At 43.4% G+C, this 13,060-nt stretch overlaps 1 protein-coding gene across 2 annotated transcripts in view; it reads left to right on the top strand.

The window, feature by feature from the left end:
* The window catches only part of METTL6 (methyltransferase 6, tRNA N3-cytidine), a 15,583-nt gene extending 2,523 nt beyond the window's left edge, over window positions 1-13,060 (top strand). For both annotated transcript variants that reach the window (XM_012105347.4, XM_004003414.5), the window contains 3 exons: window positions 5,037-5,207; window positions 10,275-10,416; window positions 12,747-13,060. In XM_012105347.4, the coding sequence (XP_011960737.1) occupies window positions 5,037-5,207; window positions 10,275-10,416; window positions 12,747-12,928 (495 nt within the window). In that variant the 3' untranslated portion in view covers window positions 12,929-13,060. The remainder of the gene's footprint in view (window positions 1-5,036; window positions 5,208-10,274; window positions 10,417-12,746) is intronic.

The following is a 13,060-nucleotide window of genomic DNA, read 5'->3' as shown; positions in this document are numbered from 1 at the left end:
ACTTTTTCCCCGGTGACATCGAGTTTTGGGAGAGCAAGCAATTTTATGTAACGAGGTCGCACGTTCCAGTATGGCTGATTATTTCTGTCTGTCATTGTTTAACTTGTTGCTTTATGCCTTGTGTTTTCTGTAAACCAGAAGTTAAATCAGGTAAAATATTTTGAGCAGAAATACTTTAGCGGGTGATGATGTAGCTTCCATACTGCACCCTGTCAGGAGGCAGTGATCTAATCTCACTGTAGGTGATGCTAGTTGGGCACAGGGTCTAAGGAGACTCCCTAATTGCTCTGTTGCACAGGTGTCTCCTTTTGTCATTGACAGATGTGTGAGGGTTGCTTTGGCAACATGCAGATATCTGTTTCCCATCAACCTTTCACAGTTTTAGCACCTAGACTTTATTAATAGTGATAGCACATTGTGCTATAACCTACCTTCTTCGCTCTGCATTGTATCTTGCCGAGTATTTTCATCCCAGTATATGTAGGTCTGCCGCATTACATTTACCTCTTGTAGTATTTCACAGAAAGGATGTGCCATATAGTAACAATTGCCTTGTTGATGATTGTTCAAATTGCTTCTAATTTTTTGCTCCCACAAGTCGGATTGATGTAATCAGAATTATACGCATGCCCCAAACACGTGTACAAGTCTCTGTGGTGACTAATAGAAGAAATGGAATTCCTTGGAGGAAGCATACACATTAAAATTTAAATAGATAATGCCAGCTGTCCATCCAGAAAATTATATCAATTTATAATTTCACCAATAATATAAAGATATTATTTTCCTCTATGCCATCAACATTTAACATCAGTCCTTTTTTTGGCAGCACTGTATAGCGAGTGGGATCTTAGTTCCTCAATCAGGGATCAAACCCACGCCCCCATGCATTGAAAGCACAGAATCTTACCTCCTGGGCCACCTGGGAAGTCCCACCGTCAGTCTTTTCTGTATCTCCCAATCTTATAGGCCATGAGGTGGCCAAAGTACTGGAGTTTCAGCTTTAGCATCATTCCCTCCAAAGAAATCCCAGGGCTGATCTCCTTCAGAATGGACTGGTTGGATCTCCTTGCAGTCCAAGGGACTCTCAAAAGTCTTCTCCAACACCACAGTTCAAAAGCATCAATTCTTCGGCACTCAGCTTTCTTCACAGTCCAACTCTCACATCCATACATGACCACAGGAAAAACCATAACCTTGACTAGACGGACCTTTGTTGGCAAAGTAATGTCTCTGCCTTTGAATTTGCTATCTAGGTTGGTCAAAACTTTTCTTCCAAGGAGCAAGTGTCTTTTAATTTCATGGCTTCAATCACCATCTGCAGTGATTTTGGAGCCCAAAAAGATAAAGTCTGACACTGTTTGCACTGTTTCCCCATCTATTTCCCATGAAGCGATGGGACCCAGATGCCATGATCTTCGTTTTCTGAATGTTGAGCTTTAAGCCAACATTTTCACTCTCCTCTTTACTTTCATCAAGAGGCTTTTAGTTCCTCTTCACTTTCTGCCATAAGGGTGGTGTCATCTGCATGTCTGAGGTTATTGATATTTCTCCCGGCAATGATTCCAGCTTGTGCTTCTTCCAGCCCAGCGTTTCATGATGTACTCTGCATAGAAGTTAAATAAGCAGGGTGACAATATACAGCCTTGATGTACTTCTTTTCCTATTTGGAACCAGTCTGTTGTTCCATGTCCAGTTCTAACTGTTGCTTCCTGACCTGCATACAGGTTTCTCAAGAGGCAGGTCGGGTGGTCTGGTATTCCCATCTCTTTCAGAATTTTCCACAGTTTATTGTGATCCACACAGTCAAAGGCTTTGGCATAGTCAATAAAGCAGAAATAGATGTTTTTATGGAACTCTCTTGCTTTTTCCATGATCCAGCGGATGTTGGCAATTTGATCTCTGTTTCCTCTGCCTCTTCTAAAACCAGCTTGAACATCTGGAAGTTTCATGGTTCATGTATTGCTGAAGCCTGGCTTGGAGAATTTTGAGCATCTCTTTACTAGCATGTGAGATGAGTGCAATTGTGCAGTAGTTTGAGCATTCTTTGGCATTGCCTTTCTTTGGGATTGGAATGAAAACTGACCTTTTCCAGTCCTGTGGCCACTGCTGAGTTTTCCAAATTTGCTGGCAGGAGCGTAGTGTAGGCCAATCACTGTTCTAAGCATTGGGATGGAGTAGTAAACAAAACCCTCACCCACATTGGGCTTTTACCGTAGTATGAATTGTCTGTTCATACCTTTGTCTATTTTTCTGTCATTTTGTTTCTTATTTTGTGGATATATTCCGTTATATCTGTTGTAAACATTTCTTCCAGCTTATTAGGCATTGTTTTATGGTATTGTTTTATTACAGAATTTAAGTGATCACATCAAATGAATAATCATTTCCTTTTGAGGTACTAAGGTTTTATGTCTTTGGAGTTCTATAATCACAGAGATATGCTTTTTATAATTTTGGTTAGAGGATTTTTAATTAATCTGGAAAAGTTTGACCATTATTTCTCGAGTATTTCTTGAGCTCTTGTTTTCTCCGAGGATTCTGGTTATCTCTCTGTTATACCCTTTGCTGTGGTTTCACAGCTCTTGGATGCTGGCTTTTTGTTTGTTTGTTTTTAACTTTTTTGCCCTTTGCATTTTCAGTTTGTGTACTTTCTGTTGTCTTATCATCAAGTTCACTGATTGCTTTTAGGCAGGAAGCATTCCTATTGATGAGCCTGTCAGAAGCAGTTTTCATTTCTGTTACTATGTTTTTGATTTTTAGCATCTCCCATTGATTTGCAGTTTCTATATCTCTGAAATTACCTATCTGATCTTGAATATTGTCCGCCTTTTTCATTAAAGCCTGTAATACGTTAATCATAATTTTTTTGTTTTTTAGTGTCCAAACCTGTAGTTCCAGCGTCTGTGTCGTATTCAAGTCTGGTCTTCATGGCTGTCTCTTCACACCGTGTTTTTTCTTGCCTTATGGTGTGCCTTGTTCTTCTTCTGTTGAGAGTTATACAGGGCAGTGGATAGGTAATAAGGATTTGTAATAATCTAGACTGGAGTTGTGCTCTGTGTTAAAGTCTGTTGTTGCTATAGTTACCTATGAGGTTTGTTGTTGCTATGGGCCCGTGAGACTTCAAACCCTGGTGACTTTGTTGCTCCTGTTGGCTTTGGGTCTTTCCTTTGTGCTGTTCCCCATGAAGAGTCTGTCTCTTGTAGCTTTCCCACAAGTGTTTCTGTTTCTCCAGGAGTAGAGCTTTTCTTTCTCATCCCCTCCCCTCCTCTGTCATACTCCGTGGTCATGAGGCCATTCTCTGCAGATGAAGACAAAGTTTGGGCAGAGCAGTCCTCCCCAAGGGCAGTGATATTCCACCAGTGCCCCAAGGACCCAAGGCCCAGATGACTTTTCCCCTGCATGTGAAACCTTTTCTCCCTTAAAGGAGCTGAGAAGGTCCAGCCCCAGAAAGAGCCCCGTTCTTTTTGTGAGAGCCTAAGTGAAGTCCCTGGTGGAAACACCTGCTCGGGTGTGGGCATCCCGATGGCTTCAGCCCCGGGAGCTTCATGCTGTTCGTCACGTTTCTAGTTTTCTAGAGGCCTCAGGTAAGCAAACACGTGGGTCCTGTGTCTCCCTGAAGGTGCCTCTCCCTCTCCACATCTGCGGGTGGCCGGTGGTTCTTTGACCTCTGCTCTCTCGTGGGTTCACATGAAGTTGCTGTCTGTCCCGCTCATGGCCGTGTTAGGATAGACTCTCCGTCTCTCCACCTCTGCACTGGAGCTGGCATTCTTTTATTTCTCCTAGTGGTCTGCTGTCCTTTAATACAAGTGGATAGAGCTAACTGTTCAAACAGGGAATTGAGGGAGAAGTTCATTTTCCATTCCTGATAATCGTAACCTTCGTTCTCTATCTTTTTAAAAAATTTAATGTCATTTTGGTCACCTGTCTTCTATCATATACACTACTGATCCCTCTAAATACATGGGTCTGTGTGGGGACACTCTTGTCTCACCCATCCGTTGGTCCCCATTCTCAAACCACACTGTTTAGCACTACATTTTGTAATGTGTTTTGATGTCCTGTAGTATGCCTCTTCCTCCATTGTTTTTCATCTAAAAATTGTCTTGGCTGTTCCTAAAGGTTTTCACTTCTAGATGAATAAAATTCACCTTATCAAATTTCTAGAAATCTGAGGATTCGGTTGAGATTGTAATAAACTCCAGTATATAAGCAGAGTTGTAGGTAGAACTGACCCATCCTATAACTTTATGTATCTGCTTATTAAGGTCCTTACATTAAAGAAAAGTTTATTATTTTTCTCCTTAATGCTGTTATATATGTGTTGAAACCTGTTACCAGAATGTACCAGGAACACACTTGTAGTTTAAAAAAAGTTTTCTTAGCTTGTTGGCATCAAGCAACCACCATACATACCCAGAAGAAGGGTGGGAGCATCTCAGTAAAGGGAGCCGGAAGGACCTCTCATAGGATTCAGGGTTATAGTGGATGAGTCAGAGGAGGGTTAAGGGAGCAGAGGCAGGGTTTGATTTATCATTCCTCTGGAGTTACATGCTTCTAAATGCTCAGTTTGGAATATGTGATAGACTGTATACGCAGTTAAAAATAATTTGTTGATGTGTTTAAAAGAGGTCATCAATAAGGACCTACTGTATAGCACAGGGAACTCAGCTCAGTACTCTAATAACATAAATGGGGAAAGAATTTGAAAGAGAAGATGCGTGTATACGTGTAACTGAATGACTCTACACCTGAAACTAAGGCAGCACTGTTAATCAACCATACTCCAATATGAGATGAAAAAATTTAAAAGAACAAAATTATTTGTTAAAATGAGATCTTGCCCCTTGTGGCAGTATTGAATATTACATGCTTTAATGTCAAAATGACCTGTTAGTCTGTCTGCCCAGCAGCAGTGGTGGCTGAGTTGTGTGCAGCAGTGCACACATGGAAGTGGCATCTCCACGTGTGCTGTGCTTTTCTGTGTGCATCCGCAGGGATGTTGCATTGAAGGTATTTTGTGTCTTTCTCTCTAGCAAAATCCTCTTTATGACACAGAAAGATGCAAGGTGTTCCAGTGTGATCTGACCAAAGATGACCTTCTGGAGCACGTGCCCCCAGAGTCTGTGGATGCTGTCACACTGATATTTGTGCTCTCTGCAGTTCACCCTGATAAGATGCACCTTGTCTTACAAAACGTTTACAAGGTTAGTGATTGCGAGCCTGCATTTGAGGGTTCGACATCCTGACTTTTCACTTACCTTCCCTCTGAGGCTCACGTGCCGTCTTAATTCACAGTCTCCCTGTTCTTACAAGGTGGGCTGTGTAGTCAGTGTATGAAAAGAAGTTCTGCTGCATGAAACATCCACCTTAAATTCTGATTGGCTTAGGGGCCATGGCTGCCCTTCAGAGCTTGGCCGGCCTTGGAGCAGCTGCCTGGGATCTGTGGAGCCCTGCCTGGGATCTGTGGAGCCCTGCGGTAAAGCGAGAGGGAGCAGGGGCCCCCACACAGGAGCACACAGCGTGCTCGAGTTAAACCTTACTTCCCGATGTAGGCCGCTTCCTTTACTTCTCTGAGCCTCCGTTTCATTCCCTGTGGAGTGTTGAGATAATGGTTCCTAGATGTTGGGTTTGGGGTAGGCTATCTGAGGTGTGTTCTCCATGCCTGGGGCAGTACCTAGTAGTGGCGAGTGCTCTTAAAAGGCAGCGTGGTCACTGCTGTCTCTCCCATCGTTGCCGTTAGGACCCAAGCTGCTGCGGCCACCAGCAGGCTGCTGCGGCACTCGGGGAGTGGAGTCGCACTTCCAAGTCAGGGGACTCGAGACAGGCCACCTCATCATCTTCCCTTTGATGGTTCAGGTGAAAGTGAAGGATTGAGAAAGCTGGAGCGTTAGACAGCTGGAAAAATATGGGAGTGGTCAGAGGGTGACTTGTGTGACATTGAAAGTATTGCCTTCACAGTGTGGGTAAGACTTTAGAACATTACTGTGGCAGTGAGTGATTAAGGTAAGGTGAAGGACAAAGTCTTTGAAAGAGAGAAGCTCAAACCATTGAATCCAGCATGTTTGGAAGGGTAATTCCTGTGTATGTTGAAATTAATTGGAGTTAATTGGAGTAGTGTATGGATAAGAGCATAAACCAGAAGACACATTCATCTTGAAATCAAGGGAAATGACCCTGGAACTAATAGATGCCCTCGTGGCTCAGTGGTAAAGAATCCATCTGCCAGTGCAGGAGACATGGGTTCGATCCCACATCTGGGTTGGGAACATCTCCTGGAGCAGGAATTAGGCAAACAACTCCAGTACTCTCACCTGGGAAATCCCATGGGCAGAGGAGCCTGGCAGGCCATAGTGTCACAAAGAGTCGGATACGACTTAGTGACTCACAACAGCAGTAATACAGGGTAGTGGGTGGTGGTATGATCTGATGACAGGAGGTTCAGAGCTGAAACTTGAGGGGAGAAGGGGGGATGCACAGAAAGGAGCAGTGGGGGCAAGGAGGACCCTGCCCCATCCCTACACTCGGTGGTACTAGGGCCATGGGAGAAAACACTGCCTGCTTGAGAGGTGGCAGGGAAAACCGTGTCCTCAGGAGCCAGTCAGGTTGTTAGCACTGGAATGTGAAGCGAGCATTCAGGATACGAGTGATTTCACTGATGAAGGTTCCAGGGACTAGGAAGGAGCGGGAGACAGGAGTCAGGAATGTCTGGGACTTCGTGGGGATGACAGTGGCCACTGTCGGTACTGTTCATCATTGTGCTGGAGGCCCCAGTCAGCTGGAAAGCAGCAGAGAAAAGAACGAGAAAGAAAGAAAACATTGTCTTCAAGTAGTGTAATTGTCTAATGAGAAAATATTAAAGACTATTAATATTAAAGAATTACACAGATATAAGATGAATGTACTCAGTGCCACAGAATTGTATACTTTATTTTAAAAAGTAACATGCACTGTGTAATCTGTTCCACTTCATATTATATTTTACCCTTTTGTTTAAGTTCGAGGTTTTTGGTAGACTTTTTATTTTTGGGGGGGAAATTGACAAGTTGGTTCTAAATTTATATGAAAGAATAAAGAGTCAAAACATTCCTGAAGAAGGAGATGGGGAGATTTATACCTTACCAGGTATAAAGGTTTATTACAGCTACAGTTATTAAGACAGATGGTATTTGCAGAGGAACAGAAAAATTGAGAAATGGAATATGATAGCTTAGAAGTAGGTCCATGTGTGTATGGAAATTTGATAGTTGATAGAGGTGACATTGGAAGATCACTGGGGAAAGGACTGCTCAGGAAGTGATTCTGGGACCATTGGTGGTCCGTGTGGGGAAAATCCAAAATTGTTTTGTGCTTCACATCCTTACACAAAAGTTATTATGTATGGATTTAAAGGTAGGTTTAAAGACTTAACTGGAAAAGACAAAAGTGTAAGCCTTTCAAAAGAGACTGTAGGAAAACATCTTTGACTTCAGAGTGGGGAAAATTTTCTCAAAGACTGAAAAGCATTCTATGCATGAAGATGATATAATAAAATTAGGAGTTTGTTTTCTTCAAACAATTAAGATGATACAAAGACATTAGAGAGACCAGGTGGGAAAAGTAACTTAAAATCTACTCAACTGAGAGCCTTCCCTGGTGGTCCAGTGATTAAGACTTCTCACTTCCACTGCAGAGGGGCATGGGTTTGATCCCTGGTCCTCTGTGTGGGGAACTAAGATCCCACATGCCACTCGCTGTGGCAAAAAAAAAAAAACAAACAACTATTCAACTGACAAAGATTAGTATTTCAGAATTTATAAAGAATTCTTGGGTAACAGTAAGAATGACAATGGAAAACCCCTCTTTTTATAGAAGAGAATATATATAGATAGTAACTTAACATATGATAACCCAGGAAATGGAAAATAAAACCTTAATGAGACACTATTAGATTATAATAAAGTCCAACGAAGCCAAGTATTAATGAGGATATCCCTCTTCTTGATTTAAATGAAAAGATATAGCATATTGTGTGTATTTTAGTAATAATGAAATGTTATGTTAAAACTAAAAACACTGACCTGAGCTGTCTCAGTCCACTGTTGTAACCTTTCTTATGCTGATTAGTTCCATTTCAGCCTCCTCCTGTTTTAGCCCCCAATAGAATTCCTTGTTCACCTGACCTGGAACGAGTGCACAGCAGCAGTGTGAGGCCACCATACGTGGTGACTGGTTCGTTAATTGGATATCATGTGCTTTACCAGGAAGTTAGCGGAAGAAGCAGTCTCTCAGCCTCTGACAGTCAGACACCCTTTGGGCAGCTTTCCAGTTTGAACAGCCACAGAAACATGCTGTTCATGGTAGAGCTAATTACTGTAGGATGCTAACACTGGGGAAATTTTTAAACCACTTAATTTTAAACTGAAAGGGAACCTTAAAGTTGGGTTCCCTCATTTTTGGAATGAAACGGTAAAGTAAAAATCAACTAAGTTCGTTATTGGAAGACAGGATTTTGTCTTCCCTGTGCCACTGACTTGCCTTGAAAGCCCAGGCAAATCGCCTGTGCCCTGCGCCTCACTCACCAAGAGAGGGGCTGACTGATCTCACCCGCCATCTTTCTGGAGCTGCTGGGAGGATGAGAAAGCCCAGCAAAGGCACAGTCCTGCCTCAAAGGAGGTGTTAGTACCGTAATTTCTGTCTTATGGATGAGAAAGCACATTCAGAAGGATGACATAACTTGCCTAGGGTCATTCAGCCAGTTAACAGAAGAGCTGGCCCATGGATCAGGAGTTCCCAGATTCCTGAGCGAGAGTCCCATGCGGCCTTCCCTTCTTTCTGAAAATAAGTGAGTCTCATACAAGTTAAAGTTTTCAGATTGTTTAGTCAGTCATATTTTAAAATTTAGCATTTCTGACCAAAGTAAGAATGTTTTCACCCGAGAGGCTCTTTATTGAGAGTGTTTTAAATGCGTGCTAGTGTTGATAAGAATTTGCTAAGTGAGAAAATCTGCAGCACACTTGGAAGTATTATGGACAGTCTTTCATATTCTATTCAGGAAGAGGAAATATCAAATTACCTCAGATAGCAGCTATCTACTGTAATAGGTAATATTTGTCATATGTTTTCAAGATTATCTTGCTAATGTGAAGAGTCAGAATATACATAGTAAAATCAATGCCCCCTTTTGAAGACCACTCTCACTTGGTAATGTTACACAGTTTGAAAGAATACCCACTTAAAAAGCAAGTGTCACAGTGAGTACCTTGTTCTTTTCATTCTGAAAAGCATGTGGCTGTTTGCCTTGTAGGAGAGGAGCAGTTACACCGTGCTCTGCAGATTTTACCTTGCAGTTTTTGAAACGTCTGCTCTGTGACAGCTGTTTCTAAAGGCTGTGGTAAGGGGCTCCCACCGGGGCCTGGCACTTGCCCCTTCTCTACACACCACCCTGGCCTGAGGGCCCTCCGCCTGAAAGCAAGGAGTGCAGCAGCAGGGGAGGATGGGTGGTGTTACCGCTCCCTCCCAGCCTCTCTGGTCTTGTCAGGAGTGAGGACGGAACTGAACTGACACTCCCACTTCCCATCATTGCCCGGGACTAACAGACATCCCCGACCCTCTCGTCATGCCTCTGACCCAAGTATGAGCTCGGACTTTGCTGTTTAGCAGCTGCTGTATGATTGTGGCCACATCACTTGCTTTTTCTGCTACCAGTCTCTTGGTCTCGGGATAATCACACTTTTCCTCCAGAGTTGTATGAAGACCTAGTGAGAAAATGTCTGGTCAGCTGTAGAGGGCTTAGTGTGGTGTTAGCATAGTGAGCAAGCCATACAGAATTGCAGTGCAGGAGCCAGAACTGACACTCAGGCTGAGGAAGGCCAGAACATCAGTAAAAAGCCAAAATGTATTGATTACAGAGATATTTAAAGAAACAATTTGACTTACAGGGTCATGGATTAGGAGATGGCTGATAAAATGATGGGAGAACGTGCTAATAGTTTAGTGAGGGTACTTTTTTTTTCCTCTGATGTCTTCAGCGTTTTAATTGAGACACTGGACCTCCAAGGGTGCTCTCCTCAGTGCTCAGGAAGTACCCCCCCAGCGCAAGGGACTCAGCCAGGCCTTACCACACCTTTGCGTGGCAGGCCCTTTGCCCTCGTAGTACGGGCATTTCAGTATGGCGCTTTTCATCACTGTCACAAATGTAAGTCATTCTCATCCGTAAAATAATCAGGTTTATTTTATAGTAAGTTCTGTCTGACAGGATCCCTGAGTTATGTGCAGCTTGTTCTGTTTCATAGGTATTAAAACCAGGCAGAAGTGTCCTGTTTCGCGACTATGGGCTGTATGATCACGCCATGCTTAGGTTTAAAGCCGGGAGCAAACTTGCAGAAAACTTCTATGTTAGACAAGACGGAACCCGATCCTATTTTTTCACTGATGGTAAGATTGCTGGAATCTGTCATGATTTCTGTTTCCTTCATTGCACTGTCCCTGTGGTCCTGCGTGGGTGGGGGCGACTGGACTCCACACACAGCCGCACGGCCCTGAGCCAAACCCTCACACACACCACTCACCACATCAGCTGTGAGCTCACAGGCTCTCTAGTGAGGGTGTCCAGTTAGTGAACCGAGTCAGTGGAAACGCTCTGCTGTGCCATGTGGATGAGGCCAGGAGCTGTGTTGGGAAGGCTGGGAGGGCAAACCAGAATCTTCACTTCGTTCCCTCAGAAAGCAAGCAAAATAGGGCAGGATAGTGCCTTGACATTACTTGAGTTTCACAAAGGTAAGAGACCTTCTTTTCTATAAAAGTGATTGAGACTTCTTAAGTACACAAACTTGCTAATAGAGGGGTCCTGAAAAGGTCATTTTTGATAAGAAAACAAATGTTGACTATGATTTTAGTGTTCTGAACATTAGTTCTAAGCCTGTTTTATACGGGAGTACCGTGTGTTACTGTGCTTTGCAAATACTCCGTTTTTCACAGATGGGAGGTTTGTGCAACCCTGTGTTGAGCAAGTCTATTGACACCATTTTTCCAGTAGCATTTTCTCACTTCATGTCTTGCAGTATTTCAGACTTTTTCATTAGTATTATATTTGCTATGGTGATCTGTGATCACCTTTAATGTTACTGCTAAGACTCACTGAAGACTCAAATGATGGTTAACGATAAAGTATTTTTAAATTAAGGTATGTACATGGTGTTTTTAGACACAACGCTATTGCACACTTAAAAGACCACAGCATAGTGTAAACATAACTTGTATACACTAGAGAACCAGAAAATTTGTGAGGCTCACTTTATTGCTTTTTTCGCCTTTATTGCGGTGAACTGAACCCATGGTATCTCTGAGGTATGCCTGTAATATGAACCGTAATATAATTACCTTCTTAAGCTCTAATTTTTACATTTGTTACTTCTTGAAATATTCTCTTAAACTCAAAAATAAAGCTAAAAATTAGTGATTACCATTAAGACTACAAAAGCATGAAAACATACAATGAAAATTAAAAATGTGTTTTAATGTTTTGGATTCATGAAGTCTGATTAAATCAATTATAAATAATTGAGAAGCTGTAGTAATATCTGCAAAGTGCTTCAAAGTACGTCCTTTGGAGTCGTGCCCCTGACAAGAGTCCCGTAGCCGTCCTTTCTGTCTCTCTTCACGTGGAGTGATGGCTGCTTGGGTCCGCTGTCCCTTAGGCTCTCACGGCAGGTGTTTTTTTCTCTGCACCCTGCTGCCTGACTGTCCCTGGTCACGTCAGGGTGGATGAGGGGCTTGATGTAAACAGATGGAGCGTGCACACACACACACACACACACACTCTCACACTGTATGAGTGCATGCACACACACAGCGCACAGAGTGAACAGACACTGTATGAGTGAGCGCGCACACTGAGTGCACACATACACACTGTATGAGTAAGCGCGCACACTGAACACACACTGTATCAGTGAGTGAGCACACACTGTATGAACACACTATGCGTGAGTGCACACTGTATGAGTGAGCACACGCTGAACACACTATGAGCACACATGCTGAACACACGCACACTGAGTGAGCACACAGACTATTTGAGCACACACACTGTGAGCACACAGCACACTGTACAAGTGAACACACTATGAACACACTGTATTAGCACATGCTGTATGAGCACACACACCATGAGTGAGCACGCACACCGAGCACATACACACTGTATGAACACACACACTGACCACACTGTATGAGTGAGTGCACACACTACGAACGCACGTATGTGCTGTATGAACACACACGCTGAGCATACACTGTATGAGTGAGCATACACACTGTATGGACATTGTATGAACACACACAGTGAGCTCACACACACTGACCACACACACACTAAGAGCACACACAGTATGAGCACACACACACACCAAACACAGTGAGTGAGCACACACTCACTATGAACACTGAGCACACGCTGAGTGACCCCACGCACACTGCATGAACACACATATCGTATAAGCACACGTACACTGTGAGCGCAGGGTCTGGGCCTGTGCTGCTCGTGGGGAGTCCTGATGGGTCGAGGAGCGTGTGACAGGTTGGTGAACCTCTTGGTGATGATTTGGGAGTTTCTGTTGACAGGCAGATGTAGGAGTGTGTCAGCTCCCAGAGCAGAGCCTTCTTACCCCCTTGCATTGAGGTTCTCTCAGCCCCCCGCTACACTGACTTGCTCAGGGTGCAGTGGCATCCAGACTGCGAGCACTGGTGATCTGCTTGTCTTCCAGAATTCCTGGCGCGGCTCTTTCTGGACGCAGGTTACGAAGAAGAGGTGAATGAGTATGTGTTTCGTGAGACGGTAAATAAAAAAGAAGGACTGTGTGTGCCGAGGGTTTTCCTTCAGAGCAAGTTTCGAAAGTCTCAGAAGACCCCAGTTCCTGTTACCCTGGACCTGGGCCATGAATCCTGACCTTCCTCAATGCTGACCTCTGTGCCTGTCCTTGACGGGCAAAATTTGAAGTCACTCTTTATTTTGTGTATTTTTGTATTTTAACTTTTTTAAAAGAATATGTATACAAATAAAAATACAAATATAATAGTA

This window comes from Ovis aries, chromosome 1 (genome assembly GCF_016772045.2).
Source record: "Ovis aries strain OAR_USU_Benz2616 breed Rambouillet chromosome 1, ARS-UI_Ramb_v3.0, whole genome shotgun sequence".
NCBI lineage: Eukaryota > Metazoa > Chordata > Mammalia > Artiodactyla > Bovidae > Ovis > Ovis aries.
The sequence above is the reverse complement of the archived record's forward strand: the minus strand, read 5'-3'. Positions and strand labels throughout refer to the sequence as shown.